Genomic DNA, 26,473 nt, shown 5'->3' with positions numbered 1-26,473 from the left:
GAAGAAGGTGAGCAAGAGGAAGAAGATGAAGGAGAAGAAGAAGAAGAAGATGAAGAAGGCGAAGAAGGAGAAGAAGAAGGCAAACCAAAAGAAGAAGAAGATGAAGAGGATAAAGATGAAGAAGATGGCAATGAAGAAGAAGCAGACAAAAAAGAAGGAGATGGGGAAGACAAAGAAGAAGAAGGAGATAAAGAAGACAAGAAGAAAAAGAGGAAGAAGAAGAAGACAAGTAAGAAGAAGGCAAACAAGATTAAGAAGAGGAAGGACGAAGGAGACAGCGATGAATAAGAAGACAAAGAAGGAGATAAAAAAGACAAAGAAGGCAAAGAAGAAGGAGAGGAAGAAGGAGAAAAAGAGTACAAGGAAGGAGAAGAAGGCAAACAAGAAGAAGATGAAGAAGATGGAGAAGAAGATGAAGAAGGAAATAAAAAAGATAAGGTGAAGAAGAGGAAGAAGGAGAAGAAAAGGACAAAGAAGGATCAGAAGAAGAAGATGAAGAAGGCGAAGAAGAAGGAGATAAAGAAGACAAAGAATAAGAAGACAAAGAAGAGAGCGATGAAGAAGTTCATAAAGAAGACAAAGAAGGCGAAGAAGAGGAAAAAGGAGAAGAGGAGGACAAAGAAGGAGATAAAGAAGACATAGAATAAGAAGAAGACGATTAAGACAGAGAAGAAGAAGGAGGCAATAAAGAAGACAAAACAAGAAGGCGAGGAAGAAGGAAACTAAGAGGACAAAGAAGGAGAAGAAGACAAAGCAGAAGATGAACAAGGAGAAGAAGATGAAGATGAAGAAAAAGAAGAAAGAGAACAAGATGAAGAAGTCGACCAAGGACATACAGAAGATAAAGCAGAAGAAGAAGGAGAAGGAGAAGAAGAAGAAAAAGAAGAAAGAGAAGACGATGAATACAAAGGAGATAAAGAAGGAGAAAAAGAAGACAAAAAGAAGAAGAGTACATACAGCGGTGTTGTGGTTAGGAGGATAGCCTGCTCCCCAACATTAATGAACTTGTAATTCTATGTTATATTACATTATTAAACTAAATAGAAATAATTTTCCAAAAAAATAACTGTAAAGAAGAGAAAATGTTTTGCTGAAGTTGGTGGCAGGCAACCCATGGATGCCATACCCAAAGAGAAGCCAATTTCTAGTATTTATTACATTTCATTCACCGCTATGGAAATTTATTGGGATTGGAAGTGTTTTTATTCATGCAAAAGACAGAAGATATAATACTGCAATGATTGCGAGAAGCACTACAGCCTATTGGAGATGGGCTGGAGCCAAATTATCGGTCTTAAGAGCCCATTCCCGAATATCACCTTTCCCCCCTACACCGCGATTTATTCCCGACATTCCTTTCTTGCATCTTACCGAAGGAACAATATCAATGGAGACTAAAGCCTCAAACTTTTCCCTGCTCTATAATTAGATATAAAATGATAACATTCCCCCAAAAAAGCCTCCAGCAGGGAGAACGCTCAGACACAATGCATCCCATTGCCACCAATCGCCGCGCCTGGCGGGCACGCATATTTAAACCCACCAGAATTCTATAATTAAAACGCTGAGTTCTCCCTGTAAATACAATTGGAAAATTATCCATAATTTCAAAGCGAATTCTCGGAACATCGAGTCGGCGTACCGAAGAGGAAGAAGAAATAACATACCAGATTACACATTTTTTTTTTGGGTGAATTGTAATCTTTCCAAATGACGTTTAATTAGTGGGAATGTTTTGGTTTTTTACATAAAGTGGAATGTAAATGCTTGTGTGTTACTGACCATATTGTGTAATTCTATAATCCCCTCATTTTCACAACTTGATAATAGGGTAGGAGCTTTGGAAGGCAAGCTTTCTCTTAGGGTGGTCCTTTGGTGTATTTTTATGCAGCGTGCTTAAAGCTGAACTCCAACCTTCCCTTTTCAGTCTTGCGCGGTTGTACCGCCTCCTCTCCTGGAGTGAAAATGGCTTCCTCTGATTTCACTGAATACTGTGGTCTTCCCACGGTGTGTATTAGAAGCTGCAGCAAGTCAGATGGAGCCCACCTAATTTCCTGGCTGGGGGATCCCCGGCATCATCTAGCTTTTTCCTCCCCAGTCTGACTGTTCCTGGGTGGTCCATTTAATGGCTGGAGGGTGTCCAGCACAGTGGCGGTGCGTCCATAGAGGCCACAGAAGCGCCGCCCCCTCTCTCTCCTGCACCGCCACTGATCAACAATACATAGATTCATGCATTGCATGAATCTATGTATATGTTGCCGCTGCCCACTATTCAGATGGTCGGCCCCCTGGTGAGCGCCGGCCATCTGAATAACAGCAGTCGGTTGGCTTTTGGAAGTGTCTATCAGAGCCAGCGGCTCTGTTAGGCTTCCCGATTACAGCCTGTGGACCTGAGAAAGGTAAGTGCCGGGCAGGGGGGGGGGGGGGGGCAATCCGGTAGTTTTTGAGGGGGCAATCTGGTGGCATTTTATGGGGAAAACTGGCGGCAATTGATGGGCACAGTGGCGACAATTGATGGGCACAGTGGCGGAAATTGATTGCACAGTGGCTGCATTTGATGGCATGGCACAGTTTCAACAATTGATGGGTACAGCGGCTGCATTTGATGGCATGGCACAGTGGCGACAATTGATGGCACAGTGGCTGCGTTTGATGGCATGGCACAGTGGCAACAATTGATAGGCACAGTGGCAACAATTGATGGACACAGTGGCGACAGTTGATGGCACAATGGCTGTGTTTGATGGCATGGCACATTTGCGACAATTGATGGGCACAGTGGCGACAATTGATGGCACAGTGGCTGCGTTTGATGGCATGGCACAGTGGCGACAATTGATGGGCACAGTGGCGACAATTGATGGCACAGTGGTGACAATTGATGGCACAGTGGCTGAGTTTGATGGCATGGCACAGTGGCTGTGTTTGATGGCATGGCACAGTGGCGACAATTGATGGGCACAGTGGCAACAATTGATGGGCACAGTGGCAACAATTGATGGGCACAGTAGCTGCGTTTAATGGGCACAGTGGCGGCAATTGATGGACACAGTAGCTGCGTTTGATGGGCACAGTGAGGCTGCAATTGATGTTTTTTTGAGCACTGGCCGCCACTGGTCCAGCATCATCTAGTCCCTTTTCCTCCCTTAGTCTGACTGTCCCTGACCCGTTCCTTTTCATTTATTGAATTCCGGTTCTGTCAGTCAAGGAGGCTTGGCAAGGGGCATATGTACCTTGAGGCAAACAAGGTTTGGAATTGTACAGGGGGGGGCGCCGCCTAGGGTTGATACCTGTCCAGGATTCACCCAGACAGTACAGGTTTTGAATCATGTGTCTGGGTTTCAGGCGGACTGAAACCCGGACACATTATTCAGACCAGGCTGTGGCTCCCCAAGTAACAAAGACAATCACACACAAATCTATTGCCAACTGGGAGCTGCGGGGGGGGGGGGGGTGTCTGAGGGCAGGTTCTGGATCACTAGGGGGGGGGGGGGGCAGGGTAATGAAGTCTGCAAGATCAATTTGGCCACACCCTTTTTTTGCTGTGGCACGCTATGAGCACCGCATTACTATTCTCCTTGGGGCACTCAAAGGTGTCCCAGGCTGCTAAATTGTTCGGGGTTGGCTTGAAGAAAAGGTGGCAACCTTAGCGCCACCACCCCCTAAGCAGAAGGGACATTAGCGAGAACAGGAGCGGACTGGGCCGCCGATCTGATGCCCCAAAAAAGGCCGCCGCAGACAGTGCTGCTTTACTGACAGTATTAATCCCCAGCTGGCCGAGAACCGTCGATTTTTTTCCACCTCCATCGCTAACTCTACTACCCACTGGTTGCTAGGGCCGCTGCGTCTGCTGTCTAGCAACCAGTCACCTAATACAGAGCGAGGCCTCAGCATTCAAAGCGGAGGAGGATTTAACTTTCTCCTTCTGCACCGCTCAGCGCCTAGTGCTTTAGCTCCACCCAACTTCTCCGGTGGCACGGCATGCTCAGAGGGAAGGAAACTGCCGGGACTCAGTTGAGAGCTGCTCTCAGAGAACCATAGCTTGCTCCATTGCTCCACCTCCATCGCTAACTCTACTGCCCACTGGTTGCTAGGGCCGCTGCGTCTGCCGTCTAGCAACCAGTGACCTAATGCAGAGCGAGGCCGAGGCCCCTGCATTCAAAGCAGAGGAGGATTTAACTTTCTCCTTCAGCGCCTAGTGCTTTAGCTCCACCCAACTTCTCCGGTGGCGCGGCATGCTCAGAGGCAACGGAAATGCCGCGTACACACAATCGGAATTTCCGACAAGAAAAGTTCAATGTGAGCTTTTGGTCGGGAATTCCGACCGTGTGTAGGCCCCATCGGACTTTTTCTGACGGAATTTCCGACAGCAAAAATTTGAGAGCTGCTCGGTATCATTAAACTTCATTTTTCTCAGCTCGTGGAAGTGTTGTATGTGACCGCGTTGTCAGCGGTCGGAATTTGGTGTGACCGTGTGTATGCAACGCAAGTTTGAGCCAAAATTCCGTCTGAAAAAAATCTGAAAAAATCGGAATTTCCAATCGTGTGTATGCGGCAAAAGTGAACGTCCAGGACTGAGTTTAGAGAAGCTCTGAGGTAAAGCCGGGCGCCAGGGATGGATTGGAACCGACAAAAAAGCAGGGGTTCATGCTGGGACTTGTAGTCCTTCACTTTTGGAGGATGAGACCCAACCAAAAGTGAAGGACTACAGGTTCCAGCATGAGCCAATCAGAGCTGAGGATGTGACACCCCCCCCCCCACAATTAGCGAAGGACTACAGGTCCCAGCATAAACCTGTGAAATCTAAGGGGTCACATCCTTAGATCTTTGGACTTGTAGTCCTTCAACTCTCATCCTCTCAGATTCAACAAGTTGCAATTTAAGTTTAAAATATTTATATATTTGCTAAGTAAAAATTGTAGAATTTACACTTTTCATTATTTTATATAAATATATCCTAAAATAGTATAAACAACATTTGTAATGGTACAGATAACAACATTGTATGCACTTGTTATGCGCTTTCAGGCTCCATTCACACCTGAGATATCTGCAGTGACAGCTTTTTTTTTTTTTTTAGCTTTTTTTTGTTTTGTTTTTTACTTTTTTACATTTTTTGAGTAGCACAATTCAATGGAATGGGCCTCCCCAGGGCCGCCATCGGGAGGGTACAGGCAGTACACCTGTTAGGGGCCCGGATGGCATCCCCCATTTTTTTTGTCAGCACCCAAAGCCCCCCCGCTTCTCAATTCGTGGCGTGGCACCCCCCCCCCCCGCTTCTCAATTCGTGGCGTGGCCCCCCCCCCCCCCCCGGTTCTCTGCTCCAAGCTGTGTAATGGGCCCCCAAAATTCCTGATGGCGGCACCTGGGCCTCCCTCTGCTCCAAAAATACTCAAAAAGAAGCTTGTGTACCAAGTCTTGGCACAGAGCCAGGAACGTTTGCGGTTTAAGATTTTCACCCCAACTGGACCGCGATTTGTCACTCGACAATCGCTGCAAAATCGCAACGCGTTTGGCATTGCAAAACCGCCCGCGATCCAAAACGCCCATTCAAACGTGTGAATGAGCCTAATTCTGATACTCCATATAAAAATCATAATTTTATTGCTAGAAAATTACTCAGAACCCCCAAACATTATAAATATATATATACACAGTATATCACAAAAAGTAAGTACACCCCTCACCCCTCACCTACCGCTGGACGTCATACTCTACCGCTGGACGTCACACTCTACCGCTGGACGTCATACTCTACCGCTGGACGTCACACTCTACCGCTGGACGTCACACTCTACCGCTGGATGTCATACTCTACCGCTGGACGTCATACTCTACCGCTGGACGTCACACTCTACCGCTGGACGTCACACTCTACCGCTGGACGTCATACTCTACCGCTGGACGTCATACTCTACCGCTGGACGTCACACTCTACCGCTGGATGTCATACTCTACCGCTGGACGTCATACTCTACCGCTGGACGTCACACTCTACCGCTGGACGTCACACTCTACCGCTGGACGTCATACTCTACCGCTGGACGTCACACTCTACCGCTGGATGTCATACTCTACCGCTGGACGTCATACTCTACCGCTGAACGTCATACTCTACCGCTGGACGTCATACTCTACCGCTGGACGTCATACTCTACCGCTGGACGTCATACTCTACCGCTGGACGTCATACTCTACCGCTGGACGTCACACTCTACCGCTGAACGTCATACTCTACCGCTGGACGTCACACTCTACCGCTGGACGTCACACTCTACCGCTGGATGTCATACTCTACCGCTGGACGTCATACTCTACCGCTGGACGTCACACTCTACCGCTGGACGTCACACTCTACCGCTGGACGTCATACTCTACCGCTGGACGTCACACTCTACCGCTGGATGTCATACTCTACCGCTGGACGTCATACTCTACCGCTGAACGTCATACTCTACCGCTGGACGTCATACTCTACCGCTGGACGTCATACTCTACCGCTGGACGTCATACTCTACCGCTGGACGTCATACTCTACCGCTGGACGTCATACTCTACCGCTGAACGTCATACTCTACCGCTGAACGTCATACTCTACCGCTGGACGTCATACTTTACCGCTGGATGTCATACTCTACCGCTGGACGTCATACTCTAATGCTGGATGTCATACTTTACCGCTGGACGTCATACTCTACCGCTGGACGTCATACTCTACAGCTGAACGTCATACTCTACCGCTGGACGTCATACTCTACCGCTGAACGTCATACTCTACCGCTGGATGTCATACTCTACCGCTGGACGTCATACTCTAATGCTGGATGTCATACTTTACCGCTGGACGTCATACTCTACCGCTGGACGTCATACTCTACCGCTGGACGTCATACTCTACCGCTGGACCCCATACTCTACCGCTGAACGTCATACTCTACCGCTGAACGTCATACTCTACCGCTGGACGTCATACTCTACCGCTGAACGTCATACTCTACCGCTGGACGTCATACTCTACCGCTGGACGTCATACTCTACCGCTGGACGTTATACTCTACCGCTGAACGTCATACTCTACCGCTGGACGTCATACTCTACCGCTGGACGTCATACTCTACCGCTGGACGTCATACTCTACCGCTGGACGTCATACTCTAACGCTGGACGTCATACTCTACCGCTGGACGTCATACTCTACCGCTGGACGTCATACTCTACCGCTGGACGTCATACTCTACCGCTGAACGTCATACTCTACCGCTGGACGTCATACTCTACCGCTGGACGTCATACTTTACCGCTGAACGTCATACTCTACCGCTGGACTTTCGGGGGGGGGGGATATCTGAATGATGGGTTCAGCTACAGGCAGGGCCGCCATCAGGGGGGTACAGGCAGTACACCTGTAATGGGAGGTCCCCAGGGGCAACCTCCCCTTTTTTTGTAAGGGGCCCGGAGGTCCCCAGGGCCCCGGATGGCAACTTATCTTTTTTTTATATATATATATATATATATATATATATATATATATATATAATTTTTTTTTTTTTATTAAAGGGCCCCAGAGGTCCCAGGGGCTACTATAATTCCTGATGGCGGCCCTGGCTACAGGCACCATTCAGATATCATTATTTGCAGCCAGTGATTCTGTGCGCCATAAGAAAGATCATATCGGCAGTTCCGCTGCTTGATCGTTCTTATAGGCGATGGGAGGGGACGCCCCCCCCTCCCGTCGCCATCCGGTGCTTCTCTGGGCTCTCCCGTGCCATCGGGGACCACATGGTCACCAGTCATCTCTATGACCGTCGGAGGCCCAGGCGCGACGTTATGACGTCACGCTCGGGTACCTGGAAGTAAACAAAGCCGCGATTTTTTTTAAAGCACACTCGTTCCCGCGAGCTTGCGCAGCAAAGAAGACGCATACGGAAGTCGCGCCCGCATATGTAAACGGTGTTCAAATCACACACGTGAGGTATCATTGCGATTGTCAGAGTGAGAGCGATAATTCTAGCCCTAGACCTCCTCTGTAACTCTAAATTGGTAACCGTTAATTTTTTTTAAAGTATCGCCCATGGAGATTTTTAGGTACCTTTTTTTTTTACGCCATTCCACGAGGCTTAGGCATGAAAGGGATAACAAACAAAAAACAAAAACCGGTGTGACTAGGGAAAAACATATTTAGCTAGATTCAGGTACATTTTCGTAACTTTGCGGCGGCGTAGCTTAAGGCATTTAAGCTACGCCGCCGTAAGTTAGCGAGGCAAGTACATGATTCACAATGTACTTACCTGCTAAGTTACGTTGGCGTAGCCTGAATCGGCGGGCGTAAGGGCGCCTAATTCAAATGTGTTGGATGGGGGGCGTGTTTCATGGTAATGAGGCTTGACCTCACGTTTTTGACGTTTTAATTCAAATGTGTGTTAGGGGGGCGTGTTGTATGCTAACTGTGCTTGACCTCACGTTTTTCACGTCTTATCGTAACTGCGCATGCGCCGGGCGCCTACATTTCCCAGCGTGCATTGCGGCTAAGTACGCCGCACGAGCCTATTGATTTTGACGTGGACGTAAACGACATAAATCCCGATTCACGGACGACTTACGCAAACGACGTAAAAATTTCGAATTTCGACGTGGGAACGGCGGCCATACTTAACATTACTATTCCATTAGGGCTAAGCTCTAACTTTACGCGGCCTATCTCTAACGTAAACGGCGTAAAAGTACTGCGGCGGCCGGGCGTACGTTTGTGAATCGGCGTATCCCCTCATTTACATATTCTACACCGACCGCAATGGAAGCGCCACCTAGCGGCCATCCAAAATATTGCAATGTAAGATAGGACGGCGCAAGCGGTCGTATCTTAGATATGTTTAAGCGTATCTCTGTTTGAGCATACGCTTAAACATAAGTCGGCGTAGATTCTGAGTTAGGTCGATGTATCTACTGATAAGCCGGCCTAACTCTTACTGAATCTACCTAAAAAACGGTGTGACTAGGGAAAAACATATTGTGGCCACTAGGTGGTGCACATACATATTTGCTATGCCATCTAGTGGCCATTATATGGTATTTTCCCTGCTCACATTTTTTTTTTTTGTTTGTTTTTTGTAATGAAAAGCATTTGATCTGCAGAGGATATTTGATTATTACTATTTGTACAGAATGACTTTACACGTATGGATAAACAGCGTTTTTTTTTTAAATACGTCCTTTAGGGCCCTTTCACACTGGTGCGTTTTTGCCGCGTGTTCGCGGTAAAAATAGCGCTATTAAACCGCTCCCCATGCCCCTCTCCATTGAAATGAATTAAAAACGCGGTAAAATCGCGGTGTTTTACCACGATTTTAACGCTCCGTTTTTACAGCGGTTTTTAATTCATTTCAATGGAGAGGGGCATGGGGAGCGTTTTATGAGCATTTTAATAGCGCTATTTTTACCGCAAAAACGCGGCAAAAACGCACCAGTGTGAAGGGGCCTTTATTGTCACCCTTACACTTAAGCTGAACATATAGCATCAATGTAGAATAAACTGAAGCAGGTGGTGGAGAGTCTCTCTCTCTCTCTCTCTCTCTCTCTCTCTATATATATATATATATATATATATATATATTGCTATAGAAAGAGAAGGGGGGGGGGCTCTGTTGTTATGTCCTCTTTCCCTTGTCCTGACACCGTACAGTGAGTGAGCGTTGATCACCAGGTGAAAATACAGAAAAAGAGGAAAGAAAACCAATGCAGCCACCACATCTCTTTGAACTGGTGAGCCGCAATAAATGACATTATTATTTTTGGGATTGGATTACGCTTTAATCTACTTGTCTGTTATATTACAAAGTTTCAGTAAAGAAGTTCTCAAACCAAACTATTTATTTTTGTGATGCAACAGTGCCCCCAAGTGGACAAATACAATAACTGCTAAAATATATATATATATATATATATATATATATATATAATGTTCTGTAATCATCAGAAACAGTGCATGGAAACTGTGTGAGGTTTATATATTTAATGATGATAATTATAATATAAAAAATAAGTTATTATTATATTATTATTTTTATATATATATATATATATATATATATATATATATATATATATATATATATATATATATAAAATAACTATATAACTAAAATAACTATATAACTAAAATAACTTCTACTACTAATAATAATATATATAAAAATACTACCGCTAATAATAATAATTTAACTAAAATAATAACTATATAACTATATAACTAATAATAATAATAATAATAATAATAATAATATAACTATATAACTAGTAATAATATAACTATAATAACTATATAACTAATAATAATATAACTAAAATAACTATATAACTAATAGTAACATAACTATAATAACTATATAACTAATAATAATATAACTAAAATAACTATATAACTAAAATAACTATATAACTAATAATAATATAACTAAAATAACTTCTACTACTAATAATAATATATATAAAAATACTACCGCTAATAATAATAATTTAACTAAAATAATAACTATATAACTATATAACTAATAATAATAATAATAATAATAATATAACTATATAACTAGTAATAATATAACTATAATAACTATATAACTAATAATAATATAACTAAAATAACTATATAACTAATAGTAACATAACTATAATAACTATATAACTAATAATAATAATAATAATAATATAACTAAAATAACTACTACTACTAATAATATATATATATATAATTACTACTGCTAATAATAATAATTTAACTAAAAGAATAACTAATAAAAATAACTATATAACTAATAATAATAATGTAACTATAATAACTATATAACTAATAATAGTATAACTATAACTATATAACTAATAATAATAATAAAAATAATATAACTAAAATAACTACTACTACTACTACTAATAATAATAATAATATATATAAAAATACTACTGCTAATAATAATAATTTAACTGAAATAATAACTAATAAAAATAACTATATAACTAATAATAACATAACTATAATAACTATATAACTACTACTACTAATAATAATACTAATAATAGTATGAATGTGAGTTATGGACCTTAGATTGCAAGCTTCTTGAAGGCAGGGACTGATGTGAATGTATAAAATATGTAAAGCGCTGCAAAAATTGACAGTTCTTTTTAGGTATAAATATAAAAATATAAATTAATAATGGCCATTGTGTATTTTTTTTATATATATATATATATATTATTAATATTATTATTTAAGTAAATAAACCTCACAATTTTTTTTGTTTCTGGTAATTACAAAACATTTATTGTTAAAAAAAAAAAAAAGAAGATAATTTGCAGTTATTGTATTTATCCACTTAAAAATGTAAAAATAAATTAGATATTACTGTTATTATTTCAGAAATAAGATAATAATTAAAAATAAAATAATAATAGTTATAATTATAATAATAATATTTAAAAAACATAAAATAAAAATAATAACAATACTTGCAGGCAGGACCAATTTCAGTATACAGTTCCAGTCTGCACAGCTGGCTGAGAGAACTGCCCCCCATCTGCTCCTGGCATGGCTTACAGTAGATTTAACCTAATTATCAAAATCTCATATAAGTTTTAATATGTTAATATGATCTCAGACATTTTTTATGTAATAACAAAATCTGCAGTATTCATTAAAATCATTCTTGGTGATCCTGCCACATAGGCACTTCCTGTTATGGGGTGACGAGTTGTGCTCCTGCCACATGCAGACACAGCTGGCACTACAGATGGCACTACACATTGCTCCGACGCGATCCACAGTATCAGGAAGCGGTTTTCGAGCAATAATATGCAGCTGATGCATGTAGACAGCAAAAGGTTCAAAGAGGCTGCAGGAGAACAGCAGCACTAAGATAAAAATAAGGATTAAAAAATAAAGAAAAGTAAAACAGTATTTTATGAAAAATAAAAACACACATGAGGGTCTCTATATACATTTTTAGTTGGATGAATGTCACAAGCATTCGCCTAACCCTCACAAATTCTGACCATATTTTGCTCTATTAGCTGGATTCACGTAGGGCGGCGCATCTTTCAGGCGGCGTAGCGTATCGTATTTACGCCGCCGTAAGTCAGAGAGGCAAGTGCTGTATTCACAAAGCACTTGCCTCCTAAGTTATGGCGGCGTATCGTAAATTCAAATGAGGATGAGGGGGGCGTGTTTTATGTTAATGATTGGTGTACATATTCCAGTGTGCATTGCTCCAAAGTACGCCGCAAGGACGTATTGGTTTCTTGCGCAAATGACGTAAAAAAAATCAAATTTCGACGCGGGAACGACGGCCATACTTAACATTGGCTAGGCCAGCTATTTGTTCGACTAACTTTACGCCGGAAAAAGGCTTACGTAAACAAATGAGCCGGGCGCACGTACGTTTCTGAATCGGCGTATCTAGTCATTTGCATATTCTACGCCGAACTCAATGGAAGCGCCACCTAGCGGCCAGCGTAAATATTGCACCCTAAGATACGACGGCGTAGGAGAATTACGCCGCTCGTATCTTAGCCTAATTTAAGCGTATCTGGTTTCCAGAATACGCTTAAATTTAGTACGGCGTAGATTCAGAGTTACGTCGGCGTATCTACTGATACGCCGGCGTAAAGCTATCTGAATCTGGCTATATATGTTTATTTCCTATGATCTTCCGATGCGCCATCTAGTGGCCAATATATATATATATTTCCTGAAGTACCTTGATCAGACAAATACCGCAATATGACCACTAGATGGAGCTGATAATTATAAGAAAATCAACGTATTAGTTCAAATATTGTCACAATTCATGAACCCTAGGCGAACGCTTGCGACATTCGTTCAACAAATTATTTATATATATATATATATATATAGACCCCCCCCCCTTTTTTTTTTACAATACTGTTTTACCTAATTTTTTTTTTACATTCCAGTGCTGCTGATCCCATCCAGCCTCTTTGAACCATTTCCTGTTTTTTTTTTTTAAATACACATATATATATATTGCGTAAACTGTTGGCGCTATATAAATCCTAATAATAATAATAATATATATATATATATATATAATGCCCCATGGTAGCTGTTTGTAACATACAATGTTTTAGAAAAAAAAATGTGCAGCCTATCAGTCTTCAGATGGGGTGGCTGCATTCGTTTTTTGTTTTTTCCCTCCCCCAAAAACATTTTCTGCAAGTATAGAAAATTATCTGTTGCATCTTTCTAAAAAAAAAATTTATTATTTTTTCCCCAAGATAATTTTCTGCAAGTATAGAAAATGATCTGTCGCCTAATTTAAAAATAAATACAATATCTAAAACTAATAATAAATCTAATACCAAAAAAAAATAAAAAAGCATATCAAATCTGTTACAATGAAACGATTAGAAAACTGTCAGTGTGAATCGCCATCTAGTGGACAAATGACAGAAAGCAACATTTTATATATCTATAGTGTAAAGTATATATTTTTGTTGTTGTAGTCCTGGCACACTTCCTGTCTTAGGGTGACGGTGCTGCTCCTCTGTAAAGTACAGTAAGTGGGCGTGGTCACCCTAGGACGGGGATCAGGAGGATCACCCGGTGGAAATGACAGAGGTAAAAGAAACTGAAGGAAGAAAAGGAATGCGGCCCCTACAGGTGAGGATTGGTACGTCGGGGGAGGTCCCTTCTACATTTACAAGGTGATATCTGGATTGGCACATATATTTGGGGCACGCCAAGTTTACTTCTATCCTTTGTGGCTATTAACCACTTCAATACCGGGGGGCACTTATACCCCCCCCCCCTTCCTGCCCAGGCCAATTTTCATCTTTCAGCGATGTCACACTTTGAATGACAATTGCGCGGTTATGCTACACTGCACACAGGTGAGAATTTTTGCATTTTTTCGTTGGACCGATCGAGATTTATTTCGGTGATATTTAATCACCTCGGGGTTTTTTTTTTGTGCTAAAAATACAGAAAATGTTAAAAATGTAAATGTACATTTTTGCAGTAATTTTTCTCCTTCACTGATGTGATGAGGCTACATTGATGAGGAGGCACTGATGGACACTGATAGGCTGCATAGATGGATACTCATGAGGAGGCACTGATGAGGCTGCACTGATGGACACTGATGAGGAGGCACTGGTGGACACTGATAGGCTGCATTGATGGATACTGATGAGGCTGAACTGATGAGGCTGCACTGAAGGACACTTATGATGGACACTGATGAGGCTACACTGATGAGGAGGCACTGGTGGACACTGGTAGGCTGCATGGATGGATACTGATGAGGCTGAACTGATAGACACTGATGAGGCTGCACTGATGGATACTGATGAGGAGGCACTGATGAGGCTGCACTGGACACTTATGAGGCTGCACTGATGGACACTGATGAGGCTACACTGATGAGGCTGCACTGATGGACACCGATGAGGCTGCACTGATGGATACTGATGAGGAGGCACTGACGAGGCTGCACTGATGGACACTTATGATGGACACTGATAGCCTGCACTGATGAGGCTGCACTGATGGACACTTATAGCCTGCACTGATGAGGCTGCACTGATGGACTTTCATGAGGCTCCACTGATGATCAATACCCTGATTATCTGTGTACATGTTCCTTTGTCAGGATTGCTGGTTACCAGCTCTCCTCATGCTGTGACGGCGCATGAATAAAAGAAAGCCGATAACGGGGAAATCAGTTTACATCGTGATCCGCTGGACACAGCTAATCAATGGTAATAAGTTGCTATGATTGGCCCGTTACCCTGATCTGTGATCGAATGCACAGAGTGCCCCCCGGATGTGTGCCCAGGGGGTGTGGTTTCCGGAAGGACATCCATGGACACCCTCCCAGAACAACAGGCTCGGTTAAAGTTGAACTCTGGCCAGAAAAAGAGTCGGGATGTTCCAGTTTAGAGAGAATGCCCCAAGCCGTGTCTGGCACATATTTAACCCTTCGATCAGCCTGCATATTTAACCCCTTCCCAGCCAGTGTCATTAGTACAGTGACAGTGCATATTTTTAGCACTGATCACTGTATTAATTTCCCCAAAAAAGCATCAGACTGCCCGCCACAATATCACAGTCCCGCTAGATGGTTATTTGTTATTGCATTTTAGTGTAAATATGAGATGTGAAATCTTTGTGACCCCTCCCCCAGATCTCACATTTAAGGCCTCGTACACACGATAGGTTAAACAGAGGACATAGGTTATTTAACCATCGGGTAAAAAAAAGCCAACTTGCTTTAAATGTAACCGATGGATTGGTAACCGATAGGTCAAAACCGATCGTTAGTAGGCACGACCATCGGTTAAAAATCCACGCATGCTCAGAATCAAGTCGACGCATGCTTGGAAGCATTGAACTTCTTTTTTTTCAGCACGTCGTTGTGTTTTACGTCACCGCGTCCTGACACGATCGGTTATTTACCTATGGTGTGTAGGCGCGGCGGACCATCAGTCAGCTTCATCGGTTAACCTATGACAACGGTCTTAGATTAACTAAATAAAATAATGTAAAATAAATAAGAAAAAAATGTTTTTAATGCGTCCCGTCCCACCAAGCTCGTGCGCAGAAGTGAACGCATATGTGAGCAGCGCCCGCATATAAAACCGGTATTCAAACCACACATGTGAGGTATCGCCGCGATCGGTAGAGCGAGAGCAATAATTCTAGCACTAGACCTACTCTGTGACTCAAAAGATGCAACCTGTAGAATTTTTTAAACGTCGCCTATGAAGATTTTTAAGGGTAAAAGTTTGACGCCATTCCACGAGCGGACGCAATTTTGAAGGCGTGACATGTTGGGTATCAACTTAGGCCCCTTTCACATTAGCGGACCGTTTGTCCGTTTATTACAAGTCCGTTTACGGACTTGTAATGCATCCCTATGGGATCGCGTCCGTTAGCGGATGGAGCATCCGCTAACGTCTGCAACCATCCGCGTCCGTCAGGATCCGTTTTTTCGGACGGAAGAAAACACTATTTTTCTTCCGTCCGGTGGAACGGATCGGATGAAGACGGACACACGGTCCGTCTTCATCCGATTCCCCATAGGGGAGAGCGGAGGAAAGACAGGGCGGTCTCTGCACAGTGTGCGGGGATCGCCCTGTGCGCCGACAGCTCAGCGGGGATTACGGATGATCCCCGCTGAGCCGACGGACACACACGGGGCGGACACAAAAACGGTCCGCTCCGTGTGAAAGAGGCCTTACTTGGCGTAACATCATCTTTCACAATATGAAAACAGTTTGGGCTAACTTTACTGTTGTCTTATTTTTTTATTCAAAAAAGTGAAATTGTTCCAAAAAAAGTTTGCTTGTAAGACCGCTGCGCAAATACGGTGTGACACAAAGTATTGCAATGACCGCCATTTTATTCTCTAGGGTGTCTGAAAAAAATAGTTTTTTTTTATATATATATATATATATATATATATAATGTTTGGGGGTTCTATGTAGTTTTCTAGCAAAAAAAAAGTGGCCCAGATTGTCAAAAGAGATACGCCGTCGTATCTCTGAGTCTGAGCCGTCGTATCTATGCGCCTGATTCTTAGAATCAGTTACGCATAGATTTCTATTAGATCTGACCGGCGTAAGTCTCTTACGCCATCGGATCTTAACTGCATATTTACGCTGGCCGCTAGGGGCGTGTACGCTGATTTACGCCTAGAAATATGTAAATCAGCTAGATACGCAAATTCACGAACGTACGCCCGGCCGACGCAGTAAAGATACGCCGTTTACATTAGGCTTTTCCCAGCGTAAAGTTACCCCTGCTATATGAGGCGTACATGCGGCGTACCAATTTTAAGTATGGACGTCTTTCCTGCGTCGAATTTTGAAAATTTTACGTTGTTTGCGTAAGTCGTCCGTGAGTTGCGGCGTACTTTAAGCAACCCACACTGGGATATTCCACGGACGGCGCATGCGCCGTTCGTGAAAAACGTCAATCACGTCGGGTCATGGTTAATTTACATAACACACGCCCACCTCTTCACAATTTGAACTAGGCGGGCTTACGCCGCCGCAACTTTCTTTTGAGAATACGGCACTTGCCTGTAAAAGTTGCGGAGGCGTAACGTAAATAGGATACGTTACGCCGGCGCAAACATACGCGCATCTACGTGAATCCAGGCCAGTGTTTTTAAGTTGTAAACGCCAAATCTAAAAAAGAGGCTCGGTCCTTAAGTGATTAAAAAAAATATTTTAGTATTTATACAGTTTGTAGACGCTTTAATGTTTACCAATTATTTTAACAATTAATTTATGTTTACTTTAATTGTAAACCAATCAATATACGTTTTATCGGGATTTTTTTTTATATATATATAAATATGTAGCAGAATACATATTGGGCTAAATTTATTTAGAAACGTGATTATTTATTTTTTTATAGCAGAAAGTAAAAAAAAAAAAACTTATTTTTTTCTTCCAAATTACGTTAATAATAGCGCATCCCGGTGTTGCTGACGTATGAGTAGTGAAACATCGAAATCAATAAATAGTAAATAAAAAAAAATATATATGAGGCACTGTAATTTTGTCTAAAATTATATAAAAAATTATTGAACACAATGTATATATATATAATTAATTTATTTATTTTAATTTCAAACTTTGAACCAACATTACAGCGAGTAAATAACGAAACAGGAAAAGTAATTAATATTTTAGGACCGTAGAGACTTCGGTGTTGTAGAATGAATTGCGGGGATCATTGCGCGATGCGGCGAGCGGTAACATGTTGCTTGTTTATAAAAGAGAAAATACACAAGACGACGGATAATATAAACATTTCATGCGATTATTTATTGCAGATTTCATTTTCTCGGGATGTGTAAACATTTCAGGATCGGAGAATGTGCAGCCGGTCCGGCGGGAGGGCCGGGGGGGTCTCTCTTCTGTCTATGGCGGCCGTTTCCAACTTTTTTTTTTTTTACCACCAATGAGCCGATGAAATCATTGGAAGGTCTCGGGAGAGACCCCCCCCCCCCGGCCTAATATTATTACACCCCCCACCCAGATCCCGAGATACATTTTAATAAGAAGAAAAGTGTCTTATGTCGAGGATTTGACACCTAAGGGGAGTTTTTTATAAATTTACTTGAATTAAAATAAATGAAATAAATAATAATGTTTACAAAACGTAGATTGTGATCATGACTGGTCAGTAGAGAGGTCATCCTCCACCGAGGTCATCCTCCACCGAGGTCATCCTCCACTGAGGTCATCCTCCACTGAGGTCATCCTCCACTGAGGTCATCCTCCACTCCACTGAGGTCATCCTCTACTGAGATCATCCCCTACTGAGGTCATCCTCCACTGAGGTCATCCTCCACTCCACTGAGGTCATCCTCTACTGAGGTCATCCTCCACCGAGGTCATCCTCCACCGAGGTCATCCTCCACCGAGGTCATCCTCCACTGAGGTCATCCTCCACCGAGGTCATCCTCCACTGAGGTCATCCTCCACTCCACTGAGGTCATCCCCTACTGAGGTCATCCTCCACTGAGGTCATCCTCCACCGAGGTCATCCTCCACCGAGGTCATCCTCCACTCCACTGAGGTCATCCTCCACTGAGGTCATCCCCTACTGAGGTCATCCTCCACCGAGGTCATCCTCCACTGAGGTCATCCTCCACTCCACTGAGGTCATCCTCTACTGAGGTCATCCCCTACTGAGGTCATCCTCCACTGAGGTCATCCTCCACCGAGGTCATCCTCCACCGAGGTCATCCTCCACTGAGGTCATCATCTACTGAGGTCATCCTCTACTGAGGTCATCCTCCACTCCACTGAGGTCATCCTCCACCGAGGTCATCCTCCACTCCACTGAGGTCTTCCTCTACTGAGGTCTTCCTCTACTGAGGTCATCCTCTACTGAGGTCATCCTCCACCGAGGTCATCCTCTACTGAGGTCATCCTCATCCTCCACTGAGGTCATCCTCTACTGAGGTCATCCTCCACTGAGGTCATCCTCTACCGAGGTCATCCTCCACCGAGGTCATCCTCTACCGAGGTCATCCTCCACTGAGGTCATCCTCTACCGAGGTCATCCTCCACCGAGGTCATCCTCCACCGAGGTCATCCTCCACTCCACTGAGGTCATCCTCTACTGAGGTCATCCTCTACTGAGGTCATCCTCCACTGAGGTCATCCTCTACTGAGGTCATCCTCCACTGAGGTCATCCTCTACTGAGGTCATCCTCCACTGAGGTCATCCTCCACCGAGGTCATCCTCCACCGAGGTCATCCTCCACTGAGGTCATCCTCTACTGAGGTCATCCTCCACTGAGGTCATCCTCTACCGAGGCCATCCTCCACCGAGGTCATCCTCTACTGAGGTCATCCTCCACTGAGGTCATCCTCTACTGAGGTCATCCTCTACTGAGGTCATCCTCTACTGAGGTCATCCTCCACCGAGGTCATCCTCCACTCCACTGAGGTCATCCTCTACTGAGGTCATCCTCTACTGAGGTCATCCTCCACTGAGGTCATCCTCTACCGAGGTCATCCTCCACCGAGGTCATCCTCCACCGAGGTCATCCTCTACCGAGGTCATCCTCTACTGAGGTCATCCTCCACTGAGGTCATCCTCTACTGAGGTCATCCTCCACTGGGGTCATCCTCCACCGAGGTCATCCTCTACCGAGGTCATCCTCCACTGAGGTCATCCTCTACTGAGGTCATCCTCCACTGAGGTCATCCTCTACTGAGGTCATCCTCTACTGAGGTCATCCTCCACTGGGGTCATCCTCCACTGAGGTCATCCTCTACTGAGGTCATCCTCCACTGGGGTCATCCTCCACTGAGGTCATCCTCCACTGAGGTCATCCTCTACTGAGGTCATCCTCCACTGAGGTCATCCTCTACTGAGGTCATCCTCCACTGAGGTCATCCTCTACTGAGGTCATCCTCTTTGGAAATAGAAAACTTTCCTCCTGTATTGGAGCTGGGAGATCGATTCTCCATAGGAACCCCCAGAAACCTCAGGAGGAGGAACCCGGGTTGGTCTACAGAAGGATTCCAAAATCGGTGCTTTACAGAAAACACATTGAGGGGTCATCATGTCCCATCCCAGACCTCACCACTGCACCCCATCCCAGACCTCACCACTGCACCCCACCCCAGACCTCACCACTGCACCCCATCCCAGACCTCACCACTGCACCCCATCCCAGACCTCACCACTGCACCCCACCCCAGACCTCACCACTGCACCCCACCCCAGACCTCACCACTGCACCCCACCCCAGACCTCAACACTGCACCCCATCCCAGACCTCACCACTGCACCCCACCCCAGACCTCACCACTGCACCCCACCCCAGACCTCACCACTGCACCCCACCCCAGACCTCACCACTGCACCCCACCCAGACCTCACCACTGCACCCCATCCCAGACCTCACCACTGCACCCCATCCCAGACCTCACCACTGCACCCCATCCCAGACCTCACCACTGCACCCCACCCCAGACCTCACCACTGCACCCCACCCCAGACCTCACCACTGCACCCCACCCCAGACCTCACCACTGCACCCCACCCCAGACCTCACCACTGCACCCCACCCCAGACCTCACCACTGCACCCCATCCCAGACCTCACCACTGCACCCCACCCCAGACCTCACCACTGCACCCCACCCCAGACCTCACCACTGCACCCCATCCCAGACCTCACCACTGCACCCCATCCCAGACCTCACCACTGCACCCCACCCCAGACCTCACCACTGCACCCCATCCCAGACCTCACCACTGCACCCCATCCCAGACCTCACCACCACCACCACCTCCCATCCCAGACCTCACCACTGCACCCCATCCCAGACCTCAACACTGCACCCCATCCCAGACCTCACCACTGCACCCCACCCCAGACCTCACCACTGCACCCCATCCCAGACCTCACCACTGCACCCCATCCCAGACCTCACCACTGCACCCCATCCCAGACCTCACCACTGCACCCTACCCCAGACCTCACCACTGCACCCCACCCCAGACCTCACCACTGCACCCCATCCCAGACCTCACCACTGCACCCCACCCCAGACCTCACCAACACCACACCCCACCCCAGACCTCACCACCACCACACCCCATCCCAGACCTCACCACCACCACACCCCATCCCAGACCTCACCACCACATCTCATCCCAGACCTCACCACCACCACACCCCACCCCAGACCTCACCACCACCACATCCCATCCCAGACCTCACCACCACCACACCCCATCCCAGACCTCACCACTGCACCCCATCTGAGACCTCACCACCACCACACCCCATCCCAGACCTCACCACCACACCCCACCCCAGACCTCACCACCACCACCACACCCCATCCTAGACCTCACCACCACCACACCCCATCCCAGACCTCACCACTGCACCCCATCCCAGACCTCACCACCACCACATCCCATCCCAGACCTCACCACCACCACACCCCATCCCAGACCTCACCACTGCACCCCATCCCAGACCTCACCACCACCACATCCCATCCCAGACCTCACCACCACCACACCCCATCCCAGACCTCACCACTGCACCCCATCCCAGACCTCACCACCACCACACCCATCCCAGACCTCACCACCACCACACCCATCCCAGACCTCACCACCACCACACCCCATCCCAGACCTCACCACCACCACAACACCCCATCCCAGACCTCACCACCACCACACCCCATCCCAGACCTCACCACCACACCCATCCCAGACCTCACCACCACCACACCCCATCCCAGACCTCACCACCACCACACCCCATCCCAGACCTCACCACTGCACCCCATCTGAGACCTCACCACCACCACCACACCCCACACCTCACCACTGCACCCCATCCCAGACCTCACCACCACCACACCCCATCCCAGACCTCACCACCACCACATCACCCCATCCCAGACCTCACCACCACACCCATCCCAGACCTTACCACCACCACACCCATCCCAGACCTCACCACTGCACCCCATCCCAGAACTCACCACCACCCCATCCCAGACCTCACCACCACCACATCCTATCCCAGACCTCACCACCACCACCACACCCCATCCCAGACCTCACCACACCCATCCCAGACCTCACCACCACCACGCCCATTCCAGACCTCACCACACCCCATCCCATACCTCACCACCACCACCACATCCCATCCCATCCCTCACCACCACCACACCCCATCCCAGACCTCACCACCACCACGCCCATTCCAGACCTCACCACACCCCATCCCAGACCTCACCATCACCACCACCACCACATCCCATCCCTCACCACCACCACACCCATCCCAGACCTCACCACCACCACACCCCATCCCAGACCTTACCACCACCACCTTTCCATACCAGACCTCACCACCACCACATCCCATCCCAGACCTCACCACCACCACCACCACCACACCCCATCCCACACCTCACCACCACCACACCCCATCCTAGACCTCACCACACCCATCCCAGACCTCACCACACCCATCCCAGACCTCACCACCACCACATCCCATCCCAGACCTCACCACCACCACACCCCACCCCAGACCTCACCACCACAACACCCCATCCCAGACCTCAACACCACCACACCCCATCCCAGACCTCGCCACCACCACACCCCATCCCAGACCTCACCACCACCACGCCCATTCCAGACCTCACCACACCCCATCCCAGACCTCACCATCACCACCACCACCGCATCCCATCCCTCACCACCACCACACCCATCCCAGACCTCGCCACCACCACACCCCATCCCAGACCTTACCACCACCACCTTTCCATCCCAAACCTCACCACCACATCCCATCCCAGACCTCACCACCACCACCACACCCCATCCTAGACCCCACCACCGCACCCCATCCCAGACCTCACCACCCCCACGCCCATTCCAGACCTCACCACACCCATCCCAGACCTCACCACCACACCCCATCACAGACCTCACCACCACCACACCCCATCCCAGACCTCACCACCACATCCCAGACCTCACCACCACCACACCCCATTCCAGACCTCACCACCACCACCACACCCCATCTCAGACCTCACCACCACACCCCATCACAGACCTCACCACCACCACACCCCATCCCAGACCTCACCACCACATCCCAGACCTCACCACCACCACACCCCATTCCAGACCTCACCACCACCACCACACCCCATCTCAGACCTCACCACCACACCCCATCACAGACCTCACCACCACCACACCCCATTCCAGACCTCACCACCACCACCACACCCAGGGCTGGACTGGGACAAAAATTTGGCCCTGGACTTCATCCAGACTGGCCCACTTTGACATGTCTCTCCCATGGCAGCTGGACAACTCCCCCCCCCCCGGCCACCCAAGCCCCCTCTCCCCCTTCACTAGTCGTTCTACTTTATTAGAGTAGAACGGCTGGTACTAGTACTCTTATAGGTAGTACCAGTGGAGAAGCTAGACATTATTTCACCCGGGGGCAAAGAATCAGTTTGGTGCCCCCCCATGGGACAAGATTAGGCAGAAGTGCGAAACTCCCAGACCATAGCTGTTAAGTCAGCTGTCTGTCCCCTCCCCCGTGCTCCTTCTGGTCCCCCCCCATGCTCCTCTGTCATCCCCCCTGCTCTTCTGGTCCTCCCCCTGTTGAGGGAGAGGAGGTGAGCACTGCGGGGAGGGAGAGACAAAGGAGCAGAGGGGGGCGGCGGTCGGCTGTCACTGAAGCCAGCCCACTGAGCCATCGGCCCACCGGGAAACTCCCTGTAGTCCCAATGGCCAGTCCATCCCTGACCACACCCCATCTCAGACCTCACCACCACACCCCATCACAGACCTCACCACCACCACACCCCATCCCAGACCTCACCACCACATCCCAGACCTCACCACCACCACACTCCATCCCAGACCTTACCACCACCACCACACCCCATCCCAATCTCCCCCATAACATCCTCCAGACTCCGCCCCCTCTGATCACCTTCCAGACTCCACCCTCCTCCGAGTACCCAAAAACATCCTCCAGATTCCACCCCCTCCGATCACCCCCATAACATCCTCCAGACTCCGCCTCCTCCGAGTACCCTAGAACAACCTCTAGACTCCACCCCCTCCAATCTCCCCCATAATATCCTCTAGACTCCACCCCCTCCGATCACCCTCCAGACTCCGCCCCCTCCGAGTACCCCATAACATCCTCCAGACTCCGCCCCCCTCCTATCACCCCCATAACATCCTCCAGACTCCGCCCCCCTCCTATCACCCCCATAACATCATCCAGACTCCACCACCTCCAGACTCCGCCCCCCTCCTATCACCCCATAACATCCTCCAGACTCCGCCCCCCTAATATTACCCCATAACATCCTCCAGACACTACCCCCTCCAGACTCCGCCCCCTCCGAGTACCCCATAACATCCTCCAGACTCCGCCCCCCTCCTATCACCCCATAACATCCTCCAGACACTACCCCCTCCAGACTCCGCCCCCTCCGAGTACCCCATAACATCCTCCAGACTCCGCCCCCCTCCTATCACCCCATAACATCCTCCAGACTCCGCCCCCTCCTATCACCCCATAACATCCTCCAGACTCCGCCCCCTCCGAGTACCCCATAACATCCTCCAGACTCCACCCCCTCTGATCACCCTCCAGACTCCGCCCCCCTCCGAGTACCCCATAACATCCTCCAGACTCCGCCCCCCTCCTATCACCCCATAACATCCTCCAGACTCCGCCCCCTCCGAGTACCCCATAACATCCTCCAGACTCCACCCCCCTCCTATCACCCCATAACATCCTCCAGACTCCGCCCCCCTCCGAGTACCCCATAACATCCTCCAGACTCCGCCCCCCTCCTATCACCCCATAACATCCTCCAGACTCCGCCCCCCTCCTATCACCCCATAACATCCTCCAGACTCCACCCTCTCCGATCACCCCATAACATCCTCCAGACTCCACCCCCTCCTATCACCCCATAACATCCTCCAGACTCCGCCCCCTCCGAGTACCCCATAACATCCTCCAGACTCCACCCCCTCCGATCACCCCATAACATCCTCCAGACTCCGCCCCCTCCGAGTACCCCATAACATCCTCCAGACTCCACCCCCTCCGATCACCCCATAACATCCTCCAGACTCCGCCCCCTCCGAGTACCCCATAACATCCTCCAGACTCCACCCCCCTCCTATCACCCCATAACATCCTCCAGACTCCGCCCCCCTCCGAGTACCCCATAACATCCTCCAGACTCCGCCCCCCTCCTATCACCCCATAACATCCTCCAGACTCCGCCCCCCTCCTATCACCCCATAACATCCTCCAGACTCCACCCCCTCCGATCACCCCATAACATCCTCCAGACTCCACCCCCTCCTATCACCCCATAACATCCTCCAGACTCCGCCCCCTCCGAGTACCCCATAACATCCTCCAGACTCCACCCCCTCCGATCACCCCATAACATCCTCCAGACTCCGCCCCCTCCGAGTACCCCATAACATCCTCCAGACTCCACCCCCTCTGATCACCCTCCAGACTCCGCCCCCCTCCTATCACCCCATAACATCCTCCAGACTCCGCCCCCCTCCTATCACCCCATAACACCCTCCAGACTCCGCCCCCCTCCTATCACCCCATAACACCCTCCAGACTCCGCCCCCCTCCTATCACCCTATAACACCCTCCAGACTCCGCCCCCTCCTATCACCCTATAACACCCTCCAGACTCCACCCCCCTCCTATCACCCCATAACATCCTCCAGACTCCGCCCCCCGACCACCCTCCAGACTCCGCCCCCCTCCGGCTACCCGAGACTATCCTTTAGACTCCGCCCCACTCCACTCATCTCAGAACATCCTCCAGACTCCGCCCCCTCCGCCCAGCACACACGTGGACGCCATTCCGAGTCTCCGCCCCGCCCCCGGTCACATGACGTCACCTCCGTTGCCTCCTCCCAGTGCCCGGGATCAGCGTCTTCCGTGGTGCGGACGGGGTGAGCGGAGTGCTGTGTGTTTCCAGTGTACGGAGGGGGAGGGGTCTTCTATACTGTTACATTGTATCCTCGTCTCCTTCCAATGTATAGGGGCGTGTCCTGAGACAGCAACCAATCAGATTCTGTCTACAGCTGCTTGCGCTGAACATGAGAGGTGGACTCGGATTGGCTGCCAGTTTTAGTAGTTCCCCCGATAATAATAGTAATGATTATATTCTCTAGAACATGACAGTGACGTCATTCATCACTTCTCCTGTTATTGTTTTTCAATCTATTGTTATAATATTTTGTTCACTTCCTGTTATAGGGTGACAACGCCCCGCCCCCTCTCCCAATGGTTCTGTGTTGTCACACATTACACAAGCATGGTCCATTGTTGTCACCATCAGACACCCCCCTCCCCCGC

At 47.7% G+C, this 26,473-nt stretch overlaps 2 protein-coding genes across 3 annotated transcripts in view; both read left to right on the top strand.

Annotated features, from left to right (window-relative positions):
- The first annotated feature begins 760 nt into the window (after positions 1 to 760).
- LOC120914398 (extensin-like) lies at positions 761 to 26,379 on the top strand. Its single transcript, XM_040325092.1, has 3 exons — positions 761 to 819; positions 21,343 to 22,958; positions 26,375 to 26,379. The coding sequence occupies exons 1-3, from the start codon at positions 761 to 763 to the stop codon at positions 26,377 to 26,379; spliced, it is 1,680 nt and encodes a 559-aa protein (XP_040181026.1).
- GTF3C3 (general transcription factor IIIC subunit 3) overlaps positions 25,980 to 26,473 on the top strand; it is an 81,237-nt gene continuing 80,743 nt past the window's right edge. The window contains exon 1 of one of the 2 annotated variants that reach the window (XM_040322759.1): positions 25,980 to 26,067. The gene's annotated coding sequence lies outside the window, so the exon portion shown is untranslated. The remainder of the gene's footprint in view (positions 26,068 to 26,473) is intronic. The other variant, XM_040322760.1, reaches the window with a different exon arrangement.

This window comes from Rana temporaria, chromosome 9 (assembly GCF_905171775.1).
Source record: "Rana temporaria chromosome 9, aRanTem1.1, whole genome shotgun sequence".
In the NCBI taxonomy this organism is placed as follows: Eukaryota; Metazoa; Chordata; class Amphibia; order Anura; family Ranidae; genus Rana; species Rana temporaria.
The sequence above is the reverse complement of the archived record's forward strand: the minus strand, read 5'-3'. Positions and strand labels throughout refer to the sequence as shown.

What these genes read in the sequence shown, in the direction of transcription:
- LOC120914398 (XM_040325092.1), top strand. Translation starts at nt 761, where the DNA reads ATGAACAAGGAGAAGAAGATGAAGATGAAGAAAAAGAAGAAAGAGAAC. An exon ending in AAAGAGAACAAGATGAAGAA is followed by an intron (nt 820 to 21,342) that starts GTCGACCAAGGA and finishes ACCCCATCCCAG; the next exon opens with ACCTCACCACCACACCCCAC.